Source organism: Ovis aries, chromosome 1 (assembly GCF_016772045.2).
Source record: "Ovis aries strain OAR_USU_Benz2616 breed Rambouillet chromosome 1, ARS-UI_Ramb_v3.0, whole genome shotgun sequence".
In the NCBI taxonomy this organism is placed as follows: Eukaryota; Metazoa; Chordata; class Mammalia; order Artiodactyla; family Bovidae; genus Ovis; species Ovis aries.
Window position 1 is genome coordinate 239,398,351 of NC_056054.1, and position 21,205 is coordinate 239,419,555.

A 21,205-nucleotide genomic window follows, 5' to 3' on the forward strand; every position below is an offset into this window, starting at 1 on the left:
ATGCTGTCCATAGAAATACTAGGAGAAGGATCCTTGAAAGGAGGCATAATGTGTAGCTTTGTAGGTATGCCCCTGGGTCGGGAGGAGGGCTCTATCCATGGAAGGACCTCAGGAGACAGCTCAGCCTCATGCCTTCTGAATGCTACACTCAAGCAAGTCAAGCCCACAGCGGTCCTCTGTAAGAGGACAGGGCTTGCCACAGCAACATAAACACTCATGGCAATTGCTACATGCACTATAAGGATGTTAGAGGGCTTGTAACTACAGTGAAGGGCAGGGATATTTTATGTGAAATCCTTGTGGACAAACTGAGACCTCAGGTCATAAGAACCAGCCACCTCCATCTCCTCTCCTGAGATTCTGTAACCTCTCATATACATCTATAACTAGGGATTTGACTTAATGAATTGACGTCCTATAGGTTTTGTTTTTTTTTTTTTTAGGCATGGGCCCATCCTCTGTGTGCAGGAAAACCCAACAACTCTAGTTTCTGACTCCCTAGATATGTCAGTCCCTGTGCCAGACAGAGAGATTGTAATGGTGAATGAGACAGAGGCCATCTCAGGCCTCTTGGAAGTTAGAGTCTAGTGTAACCCTATCTAATGGGAGTGCCCCACCTCTGCAGTGTTCAATATGGTCAATAATAGCCATCTGCAGTTACTGAGTGCTTAAAATATGGCTAGTGTGATTGAGGAATTTTAAGCTTTATTTCATTTATTGGAACTTAACTTTAAGTAGACACATAGAGCAACTGTCTACTGCCTTGAGCGGTGCAGTCTAGGTAGGGGCAGAAGAATGTATAATATAAAAAGACTAAGATCCAAAGTTAGAAGACAGGAGTTTGTGCCTAGTCTCTGCCCCCTACTAACTGAGAGATATGAAACACGTCACACTTATTCAGCCTGCCTTGTGGGGGGAAGTCACACTTCTTGAGGTTGTTGTACAGATTAAATTATAAATTCATTTGTTTAAAAAGTTCTTTACAACGTACCTGAAAATATGAAGTGTTACTTTAATGAGTTCTATTAACATTAACTCTCATGCAGAACCTACAATGTTTTCAGTATATTTGCACCTTAAAAGATTGTTTAAGTATTTATCATGCAGGCTCTCAGTGAAGGTCTTTACACCCTGTTTATGAATACCAGTGAAGGCCTTTGAGCTCTGTTTAAGAGTAATAATTCTCATTTTCTATGATAAGATTTTCAAACAATGCTCTCTGTTTATTAATGTTACAAGTTGCCTAGTGTTGATGCTAATAACTGTTTGAGTACAAGTGGTGATACCACCCACCTCTTCCCTCAGGACAGCTTAGTGAGTAAGTGCTAAGTTGCTTTAGTTGTGTCTGACTCTTTGTGACCCTATGGACTGTAACTCATCAGGCTCCTCTGTCCGTGGGATTCTCCAGGTAAGAATGCTGGAATGGGTTGCCATGCCCTCCTCCAGGGGCTCTTCCTGCCATCTTTTATTACTTCTTCTGGTGTCTATCACAAGATCACTAAGAGGTGAGATCTTGTGGAACTTCACTGCACAACTGCAGCTCTGCCTTAAAGGAGCAACATGCCTGAAGCTTGTAACTGAAAATGGAGGACCTTACAGAGTGTCCCCCTTGGGCGTTTACCTCCTGGTGCCCACTGTGGTGACACGTTGGTATTGCAGGGTGTACCTTACCCGTCCTGGAAGGGGTAACCCCATGTGCTGTTTTGGCTCATGAGACATTTTGGACCCTTGTTGATTGAGACGGCTGAAACAATAAAGGAGTATCCAGCACCCAGGCCTCCAATCACTGCAAATATTGTGGAGGTGAACATCTGAAAGAGAAGGAGAGAGACCATGTGGGGTTCTTAAGGTGTTCCGAGATTACATGCAACACTCCTGACTGTCCAATCATTGATGTGATGAATACGGGGAAGTTCTGGGGTAGAAGCCAGTCTTTTCTGGAAATGGGGCCTGTGGAGTCTCCTAGAACGAATTTTGATGTTTCATGTTCCCTTCTCTACCCCCATTCCCATATATTTTTCTCCTATTCATTGAGGACTCATGTGCAAGTTACGGTTTTATACCTTTGAACCAGAGTTTTTAACTTTGTTAAAAATAATGCCCTTCACAGGGTTGATATAGAAGACCAGTCTATTACAGAATCAAAGACTCTTAGAATGGGAAGTAATCTTAAGTTTTCTGGTCCAGTTATCTTGCTGAGTCTAAGTCATCATGGGACCTCATGTGGCAGGTGGGTTTTACTTATGAGAAAGGGTAGGAATCTAGGATATTTCCTCCTCAATCTTAATTATGTCCCTTGAGTTCAAAAAGAGAAGTCCAACTTCTCTTCCGTCAGGTAGCAATCTTTAAAATATCTGAAGGTATTTTGTATTTTACACAAAACTATTTTCTGTTTGACATCTCTCCACCTCTTCTACCTGCTGCAAGTTTTCTCTCCTTTGGGTTACACAAACCCAACAATTTCAGTTCTTTTAAATATTTTTATATAACAGAGATTAATTAGTAAAAAATGGATTGTACTAGTGCCTTTTTTTCAAAGTATAAAATCAAGATAGACTATAAAATATAAAATGCAGAAACAATCTTGGAGCCCATCTAGGCTAACCCCCTCTTAGAGATGAAAAAATTTAGGCATAGAGAGGCAATCTCCATTCTAAACAGTAATTGGAGAGTAGCTTGGAAACATTAACAATTTTGAAATTTGAGATGAAAAATTATCACCTCCATTGCATTGGGACATGAAGGTGTAGTGCAAAGCACAAGAGTTTAAAAGTCAGCAGACTCAAGCTCAAATCTCAGCGATGCTACTTTTCCCTGTGTGATGAATCTGCATAATGAATGTAGCCTCAGGGTCTTAGCTTCTCATCTATAAAATGTGCATGATAAAGCCTGGCTAAATTAGACATGGTGACAGAAGTTAAATGTCAGATACTTCCTTTTTCCTGCTCCTCTTATTAGTATCAGTCTTTTCACAGTGCATATTTGAGGGTTTGAAGGTGGAGTTAGAGGGTAGAGAGTATCTAATTGTGCCTAAACAACTGGAATCTATGTAATCTATTTAGCTTGGATTCATATTCATGTCATATATCATATTATGTATTAATATACTTTGGATGCAACCTTCCAAGATTGAACTCTGGTTCCATGGACCATATCTGACTTCTCGTGCCTATAGAACTGATCATTTTCTCCTTCGTATGAAAACTCAACAGGACCCTATGGGACTCCTGGGCATGGAAGCCTTTCCATGTCCCCTGTTTCTTGTTTGTAGGGAACAGACTGCAGCCTCCATGACCTTCCCAGAATCCCAAAAGGCAGATTCGAACAGTTGCTAATAAGGGAAGAAAGGAGATGCAGAGACAAGGGAGGCATGGCCAAGAAACAATAGTGCAGCCTTGGGGCAGGGTCCTGGCTCTGTCTCAAGGGATACACATAGCAGTATCTTTGGGCTCTTTACAGAATTAAGACCCCCAAACAAATGGAAGATGTTAGCATTCTGCATTTCAGAGAAAATCACAGTTTGATAACTTTAAGAAACTCATCAGGAGACCACCTGAGACCAGATTAAAGAAGTGCAGGCCCTGTACACACCCTGATCCTGATCAGCAACACTGCTCTTAAACCATTGCTATAAAACTCCTCACCAAATCCTCCTGGGATGGAACATACAGTTTTTCAGAGCACAAGCCTGCTGTGTCCCCTTTGGCCTAGCAAAGCAATTAAGTTTATTTTTTTCCTAGTTCATATTTGGGTATATATGGTAATTTGCAAGCTTCCCAGGTGGCACTAGTGGTAAAGAACCTGCCCACCAATGCAAGAGACATAAGAGACGTGGTTTCGATCTCTGGATCAGGAAGATCCCCTCAAGAAGAGCATGGCAACCCATTCCAGTATTCTTGCCTGGAGCATCCCATGGAGAGAGAGGCCTGGTGGGCTACCGTCCATAAGGTCTCAAAGAGTCAGACACAATTTAGGCGACTTAGCACGCACACACTCATGGTAATTTGCAGAATTTTCTGATCTCATAGGAAACTATAACCTTTTTTTCATGAGTCCTTGCAGTAACACACTTTGGGAGCTGCTGCTCCAATTTAGTGCCAGTGCACAGAGGCCAAGAGTTTGGCATCAGTATCTCCTAGCCCCAGGACCCTGGAATGTATCTGCTCTCATCACAGCACAACAACTACATAGTCTCTCATCTTAAAATTGCTTAAAGTCTTCAAAAGCCAGAATTTCCGTTTATTTAAAGGGTTAAAAAGATCTTAAAAACCTTCTAGTGCAATCGTCTAATTTTCTGACTAGTAAAAATACCTTCATTCTATTAGAATCTTAGATGCATAATCTCATTTAATCTTTTCAAGAAACCTGTGAGGTGGGTGTGATTATCCAGGTTTTCCAGACAGGAAACTGAGACTAGTAGAAATTAAGCTAATAGCTCTAAGTCAAACAAAAAGTGAAGTGGTGGGACTGGGTTTAGGCCATGGTCATTTGGTTCCAAAGGCCATGCTCCTGTCACTTTCTCAAGTCACACATGTAGGAAGTGGCCAAGCCTCCAAGCTAGACTGGAGGCTCAGGGGGAGGGGCAACATAGAGGTAGAGGATAAGAGGTACAAACTATTAGGTATAAAATATGCTATGAGGATATACTGGACAACATGGGGCATAGAACCAATATTCTATAATAATTATAAATAGAGCATAACGTTGAAAAATTGTGAATCACTGTATTATACACCTGTAACTTATTTAATATTGTACAGTGACTCTACTTAAAAAAAAAAAAAAAAAAACTGGAGTCTCCCTCCCAGTCCAGTGTCTTGTACCTGGTACTTCTTCAAATCACACACGCACACAAACACACACACACACGGCACACTGCTACTAGCGTCAGATGCACTTAGCAACAGATCAAATTTGTCATTTGCAAATTTATCTTTGAGTGACATTGATTCTCTCACAGAAATAAACCGACAGATAAGGAAAAAAATATCTTTTTCCTTTTTTTCCTGGTCTTGAGTCAAGAATCATGAAACTATTAACTGTTGAGAATGAAAGAGCATCTAAAATTGCTATAATCGAAAAGGAAGATCACTTTTCCAGGAAGGCAGTTTGGAAGTCTGAGGGGACCAGGGTTCTAGCCTTCTCGGCGGCACCCAGGCCCCCACCTGCCTGGCCTCAGCTTTTGGTGATATAGAGAAGAAAGGGGTGGGTAGTTCTGGAAGGTCCCTTCAATTAAAACAACTCAGGATTTCATCATCCAGTGGCCAGAAGGGCGAGGAGAAATCTATCTCGTGCTATTCCTGCTGTGTGGGAGGAGTAGAGGATTTTCGATATCATTCCTGGAACATTTATTTCAACAGGCCATTGTTTACAGACACCAAAAGTAAGTGCGCTTGCAAACAGTCCTCATTTTAGGCAAGTCTGAGTACATGCAAAACCAGGTTAATATAAAACATCAATGAGATAATTTCCCCTTTACCAAAGAGTCCCCCTGGTAAGCACCTCTGACCAACACTATCCAACTGGAAACTAATGCCAGCTGTATTCATAATTTAAAATTTTCTTATAACCACCACTTAAAAGGTTTAAAAAAGGTGAGATTAATTTTAATAATATACTTTCTTTAATCGCATATCCAACATATTATCACGTCAACAGACAATCAATAGAAAAACTGCTAATTAGATATTTTCTATTTTGTACCAGTTCTTTGGGGTCTGGTGTGTGTTTTCTACGTATGGTACATCTCAGTTTAGACTGGCTACTTTCTATATGTTCCAAAGCCACGTGTGGATAGTGGCTCCTGCACTGGACAGTACAGTCTAGAAAACTTGGAAGATTGACTTGGGGTAGTAAACATTAAAAAAAAAAATAGATGAATATGGTCTGTACTGATTTCATGATTATGATTACTCTCAGGAGGCAGGAGTGTATAACAGAGGATGGCAACACAGTCATTCTCAATTGAAGCAATATGGTTTTATTTCTTTACCAAACTATCTGAAGAAAAAATGGCATCAGGTTACAATTTAATAAAGCTACAGGCAGTATGTTCTGTTTTTGTATTCACATTTGACATATCTCACCTTGAAAAGTTTCTCCAAATAATTTTTCACTACTTTTCCAGGATGGAGAAGCCAGCTACATTTTATGTCACTTTGTTTTAACTCATGTTTAGAAGTCTTGAAAAACTGCTTAATTTACTACTCTGTTATGTCTTAAAATCAGAAGGAGTACCTTTCGTTTACCATGGGTTACATGATACAAAAGTTTTCAAGTTAAAAGAGAAATTATGAAAGTAAAGTTGAATATGTTAGGGAGCAGGCACTCTAAACTGAAGCTTTTTAAAAGTAAACAGGCAAAAGGCCTGGAATATTTCTGGAAGGAGACACAATAATTGGGAACAGTGCTAACCTCTGAGGAAAGGCGTTGCCAAACTTTATAGAGCCAGGAATGTGTGACTTCCTTTGTAGTTTTTGTACTATGGACATGTTTTTCCTATTCTAAATTAATAACTAGCAAAGAGGGGACTCTATTGTGCAGTGGCCAAGGGCATGGGGTACAGGCAGACAGATCTGGGTTTTGTTTTCTGGCTGCCCGACAAGATACGTGGGATCTTAGTTCCCAAACCAGGGATCAATCTCGTGCCAGCTGCATTGGAGGCGTACAGTCTTAACCACTGGACCATCAGGGAAGTCCCAGATTAGGTCTGTTTCCTGTTTCTTCCCTCATGACATTGGGAAGTTTATCTTTCTAAGATCTCCATTTCTTCTCCAGTAAAATAAGGTTCAAGAATAGCTACCTGTCTCCCTGAACACGGGCTTCCCTGATGGCTCAGTTGGTTGGTAAAGAATCCACCTGCAATGTAGGAGACCCCGGTTGGGTTCCTGGGTCAGGTGGATCCACTGGAGAAGGGATAGGCTACCCACTCCAGTATTCTTGGGCTTTCCTTGTGGCTCAGCTGGTAAAGAATCCGCCTGCAATGCAAGAGACCTGGGTTCGATCCTTGAGTTGGGATGATCCCCTGGAGGAGGGCATGACAACCACTCCAGTATTCTGGCCTGGAGAATTCCATGGACTGTATAGTCCATGGGGTCACAAAGAGGCAGACATGACTTTCACTTTCTTTCCCAGAATATAACATGTAAGATTGCCTAATCAATAGTAAATCGGGAATCAAAGGTACACATGTCTAGAAAATCAGATAACCCCGTGGTGGGGTAGGCTATTAGATAATGCCTAGCACTTCACTGGGGCTTTCCTGGTAGCTCAGCTGGTAAAGAATCTGCCTGCAGTGCAGGAGACCTGGCTTTGATCCCTGGGTTGGGAAGATCCCCTGGAAGAAGGAATGGCAACCCACTCCAGTATTCCTGCCTGGAGAGTTCCATGGACAGAGGAGCCTGGTGGGCTACAGTCCATGGGGTCACAAACAGTCAGACACAACTGAGCGACTAAGCACAGCACAGTACTTCACTGGGAGGATACCCAGAGATCTCTCTTGCCTATTTCCAATATTTGAAGAATTTTCCATGACATTAACAATCACTTGATAAATGTCTTTATTATAAAATTTTAATAGTCATAGCCTCACATATGTTCAGTTCAGTTCAGTTCAGTTGCTCAGTCGTGTCTGACTCTTTGCGACCCCATGAATCGCAGCACGCCAGGCCTAAACTTCCACAAATACAAACAGCTTAGCTCTGGGGAGAAAAAGAAAAGTAAACAGGCTGTCTTCTGGTTGCTCAACACACACCTTCAGTTTGCATTTCTAAAGAAGCATGTGTTAATGTATATGCTGTAAATGCTTCCCTTGAAGTGGAAGAGAATGCTCTCGAATCACCAGGTGTCAGTTTAAGACCTCCCTCTTTATCAGACTCTGGAGGCAGATGAGGTGGGGTCCAACCCCAGCTCTGCCCCCGCCTGTGGGTTGTTCTGTCAGCTGAAGCACCTGGAGGAGGTGTGGAGGTGGGGCGGGGGGCACTGAGAAGGGAGGAAAAGTGGGTGGTTTAGGAGACAGGATATTTCAAGGCTTGGGCAGTGGCAACATGTTGGGGGAACATCTCTGGTGGGCATGAAGTTTTCTTTCAGAAAGGAGATACATAGAGATTACTTGATTTTTTCACTTAAACATTAATGCCCTCCTTTTATTTTCTGACTCAGTTTTGGGAATACAGATTGGGGGCGAGGGGGTAGTTTGTGGTGGTCAGAAACTTAACTTGCAAGAGCCTCAGTTTCCTTTACAAGTGTGAAATGAGGAAAGGAATGTCTACCTCAAAGAGCTATTGCTAGAATTGAGCCTGAGAAAGTACGGAAATGACCTGAAATCCTCCCAGAAGATTCATTTATTTCATTCATCCAACAAGCATTTATGAAGGCTCTATGAGCCCCCAGTACCCCAGGCACTTGGTACTACCTCCTCTGCCCTGACGCTAGCGCTTAGAACATTTTTTTCCCGGCCATACCTTATGAAAGGTAGCAACGGGCATTGGCCATGTTACAGCAGAGGGTTTTGCAACATAGAACATTTAGAGAAGAAATAGGGCTTCATACTTCATTTCTTCTTTTATGATCATTATTTCACGAGAAGGGGCTTTCTTAAATCCCCTTCAAACTAACGGTCATACAAGGAATGCGGAGGCTGCTGTCAGCAGTTAGTGCTCTTGGCCTCAGGAAGTACTGACGTCAGAAGTGCTCAACCAGGAGGCGTCCCTAGGGGTCGCTGGCGAGCCGAGTCGAACGCGGGGAGAAGTGCTGACTTCCACTGAACAGATGAATTTATGACCTGATCAAGCTCTTCCTTCAGAACCGATCAGTGCACTATCTGGCTCTGCCTGTGGGTGGGGTGGGCGTTTATCTGCATGATATACTTTCAGGATGCTGAAATGCCTGTCTGCCTCTAAATATCTCCTTTATCAGGCCAATTATTAGAGACACTCCTCCGAGTTAAGGTCAAGGTTTTCTAAAGGCTCTTATTACAGTACATACTTAACAGGAAAGAGTTGATAAAATGAATTAGCTGTCCCATTGGACCCTGTGTGCGCATGCTCAGTCGCGTCCGACTCTTTGCAACCCTACGGACTGTAGCCTCCCAAGCTCCTCTGTCCATGGGATTTCCCAGGCAAGAGTACTGGAATGGGTTGCCATATCCTCCTTCAGTAGATCTTCCATACCAGGGATCGAACGTGAGTCTCCGGCATTGTATGTGGATTCTTTATTGCTGAGCCACTCGGGAAGCCCAATGGACCCTGAGAGGTCAATTTTTTTTTTTTTTAAATGGATTAGCGGACAGATCAGCTCCTAGGACACCTCTAGTTTGGGAGCAGGAGGGTGAGACCTAGCCACACACCAAGACCAGGGTTTTCAAAACCCGGTTTGAAAGTCTCCTCCTCTTGCAGCTTTTGTCCCAGGGCTCCTTTTTCTCAGCTCTTACATGCCCTGCTGCTGCTGCTGCTAAGTCGCTTCAGTCGTGTCTGACTCTGTGCGACTCCATAGACGGCAGCCCACTAGGCTCCCCCGTCCCTGGGATTCTCCAGGCAAGAACACTGGAGTGGGTTGCCATTTCCTTCTCCAATGCATGAAAGAGGAAAGTGAAAGTGAGGTTGCTCAGTCGTGTCCGACTCTTCGCGACCCCATGGACTGCAGCCTACCAGGCTCCTCTGCCCATGGGATTTTCCAGGCAAGAGTACTGGAGTGGGTTGCCATTGCCTTCTCTGCTTATTTACCCTAATTTATTTAAAAGAGTGCAAATCTCAGGGACAGGGTTTAGGTCTTTCTCTGCCTCAGATAATGTTTAGCCTTCATTTTTTACTTTCATCCTGAAATCATCAATTAGGCAACCTCAAAAAAAATTTTTTTTCCAGCTTATTGTCTCTACAGCATTCACATCCTGCTTCCACTATAGATTCCTACGTCCTGTTTTACTGCCCAAGGAAAGAAAAAAGAATGATGCAGCTAATTTCTGAAGAATATTGCAGAAAGACTGAACAAAGAAGAGAGAGACAGACCAGGAAACAAATGATAGAGACAGCTATGAAGACAGCCACATGATTTGGCTCAGCGGCTTTTGGCCCAGTTTGTTCCTGCCTCATAGGCCTTTCTACCCAATAGGGTTTCTTACATGATGCTCTCAGAAGCCCAGTGTTCCTTATACAGCTGGAAGGGAATATTGTGAGCCTTTGGAAAAATAATTCAAATCTTTAGCATTATAGAACCGATCAAATTATGCTGCAGGGGATTTTTCTTTTTGTATGACAAAATGTTTGTAAAGGCATGCATGCGTGCTAAGTCTGACTCTTTGCAACCCTATGTTCTGTAGCCCTTCAGGCTCCTCTGTCTATGGGGAATCTCCAGGCAAGAATACTGGAGTGGATTGCCATGCCGTCCTCCATGTTTGTAAATACCTTTCTTTAAAAACTGACTATGGCTTCAGAGCCTTGGAACATTAAGGAAACATCTAAAGCAGGGATATGAACCCCGTGGCCTTTTGGGGTGGGCAAAGAGCTCAGTAATGCCCAGGTGGTCGTGGTTTAGTCGCTTAGTCATTTCTGCCTCTTGCAACCCCATGGATTATAACCCACCAGGCTTCTCCGTCCATGAGATTTTCCAGGCAAGAATACTGTAGTGGGTAGCCATTTCCTTCTCCAGAGGATCTTCCCAACCCAGGGGTTGAACCCATGTCTCCTGCATTGCAGACTGATGGATGTTTTTTGGCCAAAATATAGGCACAGGAGTACCAGGTTACTTTTTTGTTTGTTTTTTAAAAGAAGTAAGATATCTAGATTTCTTTTGTGTATATGCGAAATCTATTTTTAAACAGTGGCAGCTGATTAACAAACAAATGAACCCAAAACAAGAAATCTTTCTACTGGTCACTGAGAGAGTGGTCACCCCTGGTGCAGGGCGGCTGTGGCTGGTGCTTTGCTTTCCAAGTGGCAGAGCTGGTCCTTTGAAGGGCACTGCCCTTGTGAACAGTTAGCTAGTGGCTGGAAGGAGTCGTACTCAACTTACATCAAGAATGGATCCCCCTTGAAAGGTGAGGGACCCCAGTCAGATGACTTGCATTGAGCAGACCAAGTGTTTCAGATTGTATATATTCAACTGTGCTTAATAATTTTTCTGCTTTCCTCTCGGATTTCACACAAATCTAATTTAAAAACATGCTTTGCACAGTACTTTGAATATTGTTTCCCTTCTCACTGTGATTATGTGTGAAACAAACAACAACAAAAATGAAACAAAACCCCTGGTTTTGTACTGGCTGATGTTCAGCCTTCTTCTCAGCACCAAGGAATGAGCTGTTAGATTTCTATGTAATTCATCCAATTTCCTTAATTGCTCTTTTTTTTTTTTTTCAAATTCTCATCTCTGATTTTTTACCCCCAAATCCACAAGGTGTAATGGGATTAGATTTCAAAGAGAAAATGAGTTACATATTTACTTCTTTCCTTCATCATTAAGTATATGAAAATATAATTATATATAACACACACTGGAGCTTCCCTAGTGGCTTAGTGGTAAAGAATTCACCCGCAATGCAAGAGATGGGAGTTTGATCCCCGGGTTGAGAAGAGCCCCTGGAAAAGGAAATGGCAACGCACTCCAGTATTCCTGGAAAATCCCATGGACAGAGGAGCCTTGTGGCTATAGTCCTTGGGTTTGCAAAAGAATTGGACACAACTTAGTAACTAAGCAGCAACAACAATAACACAAAATTTAAAAATCAAATGTATCAAATTACATAATTATTTGTAATTTGCATCAAATTACATAATTGTATAAAATACATTGTGGTTGATTTTTGCATCTTTTTGTCAATAATGATTTTAAATGTTGCTATAATAATGCTTGATTGTGTTTGAAAAGTGGTAACATTCTCTTTGAATGATCCTTGATCTCAAGTGGAAAAGCATCATGGTATTCACAATGCACCAGCCTCAGCCCTTCACATGTATTCAATAGGGCATGGCAACCCACTCCAGTATTCTTGCCTGGAGAATCCCCACGGACAGAGGAATCTGGTGGGCTACAGTCCTTGGGGTTGCAAAGAGTTGGACGTGACTGAGCAACTAAGTACAGCACAGCACAGATATTTTTTAGTTGACTAGATGAGGAAATAATGATAAGAAATGTTAGATATGATTATGTTTCAGGATAGGTTGCAATACTTTTCCTTTTAGAAGTTAAAGGTAGGAATGTATAATTTATCATTGGGGTTCTTTTAGATGGACAACTGACTCTGGAGATTAGATCAAGTGCTGGTTGATCCATCATCCAGCCAGTAATTCTGGCTCAGCCTTCTTCATTTTTGCCATATCAATGTATCTGAACTCAATATTTTTCTTTAAATCAGCTCTCTATTTTATTCGTTTATATCACCTCTATGAATGAAAAGCTCGAATCATCAACACACATAAACACAATATTATTGAATTTCTAGTTAATGTTTCTCACATTCCTGAAGCTGGAGACTTGTTAGGGAGATTACAGAGAATTAGAAATAGCAAAGACTTTTTTCCATCAAAGTAAGAGTTTTCTTGATAGACTTAAGAGGATTGAAGGAGAATTAAAAGAAAATAACTTTCTGTATTATTGAAGATAGAGCAAATCTGTGTGCCAGCAGAGCTTGTCTGTCCTTGGGAAATTCTGAGTTAGTCCAACTTCCTCATCTTAACAGATGGGCAGAGGGAGGCAAAGAGCACCCCAGTTGAGGACATGGGACTCAACCCCACCCCCAGCCTTCCCACTCCAGCTTGGAAAGGTGAAGCCTATTTTCTGTAGTTTGCCCACTAAAGATGGATGGCTACAGGAAACAGGAAAGGAAACAGAAGGCTGGGGGAAAAACGGGGGTAAAGGTAGGGAAGTGCGAAGCCTCTGAGGCAATGATCCCAGCAGGGGTGTAGATGGAGAGTTTAGGCAGCTATCAGAAGTCACCATCTGTTATCCTGTCCCAGCCCCACCTTTACAGATGAGGCAACACAGAGCCAGAGAAGGGAATTGACTTGCCCAAGGTCTCAGGGCTTCTCAGCGGCAGAGGCAGTCACAGCCCCCATCTCTGCCTTCCAAGCCTGCAGTCTTTTCTTTATTAAGCTATACTTTTAGTTAGCATTTTATTTTTAAAAAATTTTTCTTTTGGCCAAGCTGTGCTGCATTCAGGATCCTAGTTCCCTGACCAGGGATCTAACTCATGCCCCCTGCACTGAAAGCGCAACACCTTAATCACTGGACCACCAGGGAAAGCCTCAAGCCTTCATTCTTTCTATGGCATCACTGCAGTTTTCCAGCTCTGATATCCCTGACTGCTAGTAACATTCTGAGCGACACTCATATTCTATAAGTAGGAGGGCTATGGTTTTAAAAATTTATGATTACTGTTACTTTGCACCAGCAAGAATCCCATCATTATCCCTGTACCAGCTGCCCTCAGAGTGTTGCCTGGGGCTGGTGACTCATCCCCTCAATGCCCAGCACGAGAAGGCAGTGCCCCCTGGAGCGGGTCTGCTGGCTGATCCCCCTTCCTGGCCTCCGCAGGCACTCACCGCAAAGCGCTTCCCGCAGCCCTCGTTGCCACAGCACCCGCAGCAGTCATTGTTCTTCAGGCCCAAGAACACCAGGGCAGGAAAGATCATCTACAAGCAAAAGAAACACCGTGTAGGCTGGCACGTGAAGGGGGCGCCCCGTGCCTGCCTGCCTGTGTGACGAGCCACATCTCCAACCCGGGACTTGGGGGCCAACAGCTAATGGAGTCTGGCTGGTGGGTGGATGAGTGTTATGGAATATTTAGGTTCTATTTGGCCTAACTGCAAATCCAATGAGGCAATATACCAAGATCTGACACTGAGTTTCCATTTACATGGTGGGTTAGGAGAAGGACAAAAAATTTGTCCTCGATTGTCATGAAACATGAGTTTTTCTCTCTCTAAACCAGAAGTTCCTAGTCTATGTTGGAAATAAGGGATAAAGAAATCATTACCAAAGAATTGGAAGAGGAATTCACTGACACCTGTTTCTCGTGGTAGTTTTCAATGAATTTACTAGAAAAAATATATTCACACTCCCCGACCCCCCACAACCCCGCACCCTATCATTGTCTTCTTAAAATAAATTCTGTAGCACTCAGCTTGGTTCAGGGAAGTGCACTGCCCCATGGGAGCTGCCAGCCTAAGTCTGGGGATTCCTTGGTGGGTCCCTATGAGGAAGGGAAAAAATTGAGGCACTTAACGTTTCATCATGCAGTTCTTGGGCTTTTGTTAGCAACTAAATCTCTTCCTGTTCAGTAAGTACCCAATTTTAAAAAGATAGGATGAAAATCTTTAGGGGGAGATGTTAAGGTTTCCTTACTCACCAAGACTCCGTTTCCTAATATTCCTCCAAAATACCAGACCTCGTCGGAAAGGTGGTCATTGTTGTCTATCACTTTTCCTCCAGGGAAAAATAGCAGGATGTTAGCGAGGAGGCCAAACACAGACAGGGGGATGAGGGTGCCCCCCAGGCACTTGGCACAGCTCCCAGTGCACATGCTGGGGATATGGGATGTCGGTGTGTGATCAAGCCCCCTTCCTCGCAGGCTCTCTTCAAAGTTATCGGCTGCAGAGTTGTAACAATTGTCCCCAAATCAATTCTTATTTTGGAGCCAAGAAGCAAAATCAGCCTGTGAGCTGTGTCCTGGGAGTTGCTTCAGCTTCTCAAATGCAACAGAACCTCAACGGCTATGGTCATTTATATTCTCCCTGACCTGAAGCTCTTTTTTTCCCTCCCTGCACCCTCATAAATAAGATTACGTTCATTGCAATCATTTTGCCATGGAGACCAATAACCTCTGTTAATAATCCACCAGCACAGACAAGACACTCAACCTTGTTGCGATCGAACTTAGGGCTGGAACAAACAGCATCTGGGCCTACGGCACCTTTAATCTGACAATGGCCTGCCCAAATCAAGAAATATTTTCCCCAGGCTCTTTATAAATCACAGTAAAATTGAGTTACATCCTAGCTAAAATCGTGTCTCCTAAGTACTTAATGGTCTACAGTGCATGTCTTTGCCTTTTCCGCTGAAAGCCTGGAATGCAAAAGAGTTATTTGAAAGAGCTTCTGTTTTCCTCAATAGGAAAATAGCAGTCTGATGGTCTAGTTGGGTATTTTTGAGCTCGGGCCCACAGGAATTTTTTAAAGGACGAAATCAGGGTGATTATTTATTTTGTTGTCTGCTATTCCATTAGGTTCTATTTTCTTCCCTACCTGGCATGATAGAATTAGCAAGAACCATTCCCAATCAACTTGTTCAGCTATATCTTCTATGCAGGAATAAAAAGCTCCATCTTTGAAAAAGGTAAGGAGAAAGGGAGGTTGGTATTGGGTGGAAGAGAGGAAAAACATTGATGAGGGGATTGGAGGTAGCTTGGACAAAGTTAAAAGAGCAGTTAGAAAGTGTAAGAGGAGGTAAGATGGACCTTTATTGAGAATTTTGCCAAGTGTCTGGGGCAGCATTCGGTTACTAGTATGCTTTGTGTCACTTTAAGGAAGCTTCTGCCATGCCTAGACCAAGCCCGACGTCATGCAGTGACCGTCCCTGCTGGGTACTGGTGTTGCTTAACAGCTGAAGGACTGTGGGATGAAAAGGGAGCCTGCTAGCCCTTTGTTGAGAGCCTAGAGGTTAAGAGAAAGATAGCAGGTAGAATTTCACAGACAGTCAACTTGTAGCTAAATAAAAAGCAAGTAACACTGTAACGTGGTAAGACCTGTCCTGCCATGAAGTTGGCCGCTTGTTCCCAGGGAAGCAGTGGGCTACAATCTGCCGTGGGTCAGGGACCCTTGACCAGGGAAGCTGTGGTTAGTTGATTCCAGAGAAGTCAGATCGGTTGGGTGCTGAGTTTTCTTCTGAAGATTCTATGAAACGTGCATTCGTCGCTCTATAAGGATACTTTCTGAGATCTCAGCATTGGGGCAAGAAGGAAAACAAATATTTATTGAGCATGTGTGATGTACTAAGCTTGAACTGTGACAATGTCATGTCCTTTCTACTGGGGAAGGCCCTAGGACTCAGAGAGATTAAGTACATATCATAAGGTCATCCCAACATAATAAGACAAGGAACCAAGACTTTAAAACAAGATTCTTTGTCACCCATGCCTGGGCTATGCTCTCCCTAATAGATTTTCTTCTTTAGAAATTTAAAAAGTGGTCTCTTTTCAATATAAACAATAGAATGATACCGTGTGTGAATTGTATGGGTACAGCAGGACATACTTCTTTCTGAACAACCATGAACTATTGTGATTTTTTTTCTTATTACAAAATAATATGGGGTTTTTTTTTTTTTTCGGTAGAAAAGTCAGTTATACAGATTAGCAGAAGGAAGAAAAACCAGCCATGTTCCTACCACCAGCAGATAAGGACTGTTATCACTTTGCTGGCTGTTGCTTTTCAACACTGAGCAGGTGCAAATGAGCTTTCTTTGAAACCCACCAGCTTTGACAAGGAGTTCTGAAAGTGCCAGGAGGAAGTCCAAAGTTCTCAGGATTTAAGAATGGAGTTGATCTTTGTAGATGCCATCTTGGAGCTAGGCAGCTCCCCTTTGGAGCCTGGGCAGTTTTTTCTTTCTTCAGAGACTTTTGCCCCTAGAAGTTACTCAAGAAATTTGAATAACATTGGTTAACACAGCCCTGATGCCCTAGACTTTTCAGACTAGTAACAGGGGTTATGATCACTAAGTGAACAGGTGAAAGTAGAAGATAGCATGGACCACAGTTGAGGTTTCTTCTGTGATTTTTAAAAAGATGTGGTACATGAGGAACTATGAGGTCATTTATATCCTGTATGCAGAAAGGGAAATGCTGTGGGATAGTCACCCTTCTGGAATGCCCTGATTTCAGACACTTTGAGGGTGATTAACTCATTTATTGTTCAACAATTCATTGTGCCTTTAGACCTGCAAGCAGGAAGTGGCAATCTAATCTGGGGAAAGGGGAGGTGAGGGGAGGGAGCCTTGGTGAAGTTTACCCTCAGGAAGGGCTGGGTCCTTGCTCAAGACACTCGTGAGGTTCTGACAATGAGGTTGTGACGCCCATGCTTGACGTTTGCTGTTCACTCTCTCTTCAGCAGTGAAGCCCTTGAATCTTAATGGCTACAGCCCTCCTTTTTAGAGACAGTCAGGATGAGGTGGCTGAGGCTGAGCCCCACTCTGGTTCCTGTTCTGCAGGAAGAAGATCTCAGAAGTGAGAGCAGGTGGCAACTCTCGAAGGGACAGAAAGGGATCCTTGTAGAAAGAAAAGGAGAATATGAGCTTGGCAGCTGCCCTCCTGGACCACATCCTCTGGGAGTGTGCTGGCAGCAAATTCAGCCACAGAAAGTCCAGGGGTTCCTGGACCTTAGGCGTGATGCAGGCACTCCATCCCTAAGCCAGCGAGCACAGGCCTGGGAGATGTTTGCCAGGTGACTCTGACCATCCGCAGGAGATATGCATTAATGCTTAGGTGACAATTATTAGTGCTTCTCAGTCTGCTAAACTCTTCGCCTGGCAGTTGGTGAAGAATCATAAATTCAGTGCAATGAATGCAATCCATCAGTGTGTTTGAAGCACCCACAGTGTGCCAAGTACTGTCCTAGTGAACAAAATAAATCTGACTTGCTTTCTGACTTCACTGGTTTTACAACCTTAGGACTTCCCTGGCAGTCCAGCAGCTAAGACTCGGAGCTTCCAAAGCAGGGGACCAGGGTTTGATCCCTAAGTCAGGGAAATAGATCCCACATGCTGCAACGAAAAGTTTGCATGCCACAGTGAAGATAGAAGATCCCACCTGCTGCAGGACCTGGCACAGTCCCGCAGTATTACCACCTCTTAGTTGTGACAAGAGATTAAAAAAAAAAAAATCATGCACGAGGTTAAATGAGTTAACTGCTCCTTAGCAGAAGAAGTAGGACTAACTTGTTTTAAAGGAGATCAGGTAATTCTTTAGCTCTAGGTAGTACCACTGGAGTTCTTTGCTCTTGTTCAGCTGGGGGCTGCATTGCATTGATTTGTAGGGCCCAAGATGGCTTCACTCACATACCAGGTGCCTTGATGGGAAGGGTGATACAATTGGGCTCAGCAGGGCCCCTCTCTTCCCCCTGTAGTCTTAGGGGTCTGCAACTGTAGCTCCAATACTTTGGCCACGTAATGCAAACAGCCGACTCATTGGGAAAGCCCCTGATGCCCGGAAAGATTGAAGGCAAGAGAAGAGGGCAGCAGAGGATGTGATGGTTGGATGGCATCACTGACTCAGTGGACATGAATTTGGGTGCGCTCCGGGAGGTGGTGAGGGACAGGGAGGCCTGGAGTGTGACAATCCATGGAGTTCGAAGAGGCGGACATGGTTTAGCGACTGAACAACAGCAAAGCGAGATTCTATATGATGACGCAAGAGGCAAGAGATAGAAGCTGTCACTTTCTTAAAACCTGAGTCAGAAACTGGAACAGGGTCACTTTTGTCCTATTCTCTGTCCTCTAAGATGCAAGGAGAGGGGCACAGACCCCACCTCTGCATGAAGAGTCTCCAAGCATTTGTGGCAGTCTTTAACCTTCCACAGTTGTAGAGGTAGGATTCAAACCCAGGGAGTCTGGCTCCAGAGGCGAAGCTCTTGAATACCACAAAGTAATTCTTAATACACTGAGTTTCGATCAACACTGGGAGGGCTGCCAGTGTGCACTGAGCTTCACATCAAGGGCCTTTTCCAGGTACAGGCTGAATACTCTGGATAATTCCCTCTATTTTATACTAGTGGGCACAGCTTGATTAGGATTCGGACTTTGGAATTTTGAAAGCACCATCAACACTGAAAAGTCCATGTCTCCAGCTGGTTTCAAAATCAGAATGAGCAACTGCAAGCACACCCTGCCTTATGACTCAAAGAGGTGCTCTGTGACCCTCCCCAACCCAGGTCTCAGTACAAAAGGGCACAGCTTGACCCTTCAGAGAGGCATGAACCTTGGCTGATGAATCTTTCCTGAGACCTGCCCAAATATCGATTGGTTTCAGGGATCTTTCTCTCTTTAGCCTTATGTTGCCATGGTTATAGGTGGAAAGTTAGCTTTCAATAGAAACTCAGCCCCCACTCACTCTCTATAAAGTGGAACATCGCTAATTGAGGTTCCTTATCCTCCTTTTAAAGTAAGTGTCCTCACAAGTTCTAAAGTAGACTAAATTAAGAATTTCATGTCATGGTTTAAAGGCAGAGACATATGAACACTGCATTTATTTATTATGTTAATAAATCTGACTTTATGAAATTATATATAAATAATTTATATAATTATAAATGTATATAACTATATATATAATTTCATAAAGTAAATATGACTGGGGAAATACCTGTATTATATCTGTACTATACCAAATATATATATATGCATACATATATTTGATCTATGCCTCTGTGCAGGTATTTCCCCAGTCATATATACTTTATGAAATTATATATAATTATATACCAATAACAATATAAAAGTATATATAATTTCCTAAATATATAATTATATATATGGGCCAAATATATATACATATATTTGGTCTATGGCTCTGCACAGGTATTTCTTCAGTCATATTTAGTTTTAGAAAGTTTACAAATATACTTGAAAGCAATAAAAAACATAAAACAAGTGAAATTTGGAAAATATTGAAGCTTGTCTAAGAAGGTAACATACCTTTGAAACTTTATTGCCAAGAAAAAATTTTGACAAAATTATATAGCTTTACCTGGTGGCTCAGATTGTAAAGAATCTTCATACAGTGCTGGAGACTCAGGTTCAATCCCTGGGTCAGGAAGATCCCCTAGAAAAGCAAATGGCTATCCCCTCCAGTGTTCTTGCCTGGGAAATCCCATGGACAGAGGAGGCTGGTGGGCTAGAGTCCATGGGGTTGCAAACAGTCAGACATGACTGAGGGTGGAACACACCCTAACAAACACACACACAATGTTTATTGTACACTTGCTCCTTGCTAGGAGCCTTTAATGCTTTTCATTGTTAGCTCATTTAATTGACAGTGCCGTCTGAAGTGGATACAGTAACTCACTCTTTCTTAAACGGGAGGAACTGAGGCTCAGAGGGGTGAGGAGCTTGCTGAGGACCATGCAGTAGAAAGCATCAAGTGAGCATTTGAACCCAAGCCCACACGCTGCTTATCATAGCAGGAGAGGCAGTGCCCAGGGAGATGGAAGGGCTCAGGCTGCCCTGCTGCCCAAACGCGCTCACGTTGACTTTAAGGACTGATTTCCAGTTGCAAAAGCACTGAGCAAGAGACAAAAACTTATGGGTAAGAATAAAATAGGGCTTTCTTGGTGGCTCAGACAGTAAAGAATCTGCCTGTAATACAGGAGACCTGGGTTTGACCCCTGGGTCTGGAAGATCCCTTGGAGAAAGGAATGGCAACCTACTCCAGTATTCTTATCTGGAGAATTCCATGGACAGAGGTTAGGGTGTTGAAAATATTAAAACCAAGTTTAAAAAAGGCAAGTCTTCAAGATTGTCACAGAGGGATGGAATGGGTAGGAAGGTGGGACAGGGGTTCAGGATGGAGGGGACGCATGTATACCTATGCTGGGTTCGTATTGAAGTATGGAAAAAGCCATCACAATATTGTAAAGAAATTATTCTCCAATTACAATAAATAAATAAATTTTTTAAAAGGCAAGTCTCGGTGTAGGCAGCTGGTGTGACATCTGCTTACTCTGTGGCCAGCTTGGGCTGCCCTCCTCTGCTGACAATGGTGTCTAGAAGCCTGAGTTGAATGGTAAGTATCATTCACTTGCAATTGATTGACAAGCTCCAAATGACAGAAAATCAGAGTTAAACAACTTTCCTTTAGCATCTAAACTATAATTGCAAAAAAAAAAAAAAAATCTTCCCAGCAACAACTATGCTGATCAAACTTAGAGGGTAGAGAATACATCCTAGAGGTCTCAGTGGTCTTCTCAGTATCTGGTACAGCCTGAGGGACTTTGCAGAGGTGCAGTACTTTTCTTTATTGAAGTTAGCATTACTGTGATTACCTATATGTTTATCAAAGATTTTAGAAAAGTTATAGACAATGGCTTCTCAGAATTTGCTGTGTATATAATTCATCTGTGAGCTTGTTAAAATTAATATTCTGATTTAGAAGGTCTAGGGTGGGACTTGAGGTTTTGCAATTCTAACAAGCTTCTAGGTGATGCTGGTAGTCATGTTGTATGAC

The 21,205-nt window shown here is 42.8% G+C and overlaps 1 protein-coding gene and 1 long non-coding RNA gene across 2 annotated transcripts in view; one reads left to right on the plus strand and one right to left on the minus strand.

Annotated features, from left to right (window-relative positions):
* The window catches only part of TM4SF4 (transmembrane 4 L six family member 4), a 30,360-nt gene extending 15,668 nt beyond the window's left edge, over positions 1-14,692 (minus strand). The window contains exons 1-3 of the mRNA XM_004003264.6: positions 14,342-14,692; positions 13,536-13,625; positions 1,672-1,811 (exon numbers count right to left, since the gene is read on the minus strand). Of these exons, the coding sequence (XP_004003313.1) occupies positions 1,672-1,811; positions 13,536-13,625; positions 14,342-14,515 (404 nt within the window). The 5' untranslated portion in view covers positions 14,516-14,692. The remainder of the gene's footprint in view (positions 1-1,671; positions 1,812-13,535; positions 13,626-14,341) is intronic.
* A 178-nt stretch (positions 14,693-14,870) lies between these two features.
* LOC132657349 (uncharacterized) overlaps positions 14,871-21,205 on the plus strand; it is a 67,588-nt gene continuing 61,253 nt past the window's right edge. The window contains exon 1 of the long non-coding RNA XR_009595357.1: positions 14,871-15,327. This is a non-coding gene — a long non-coding RNA (uncharacterized LOC132657349). The remainder of the gene's footprint in view (positions 15,328-21,205) is intronic.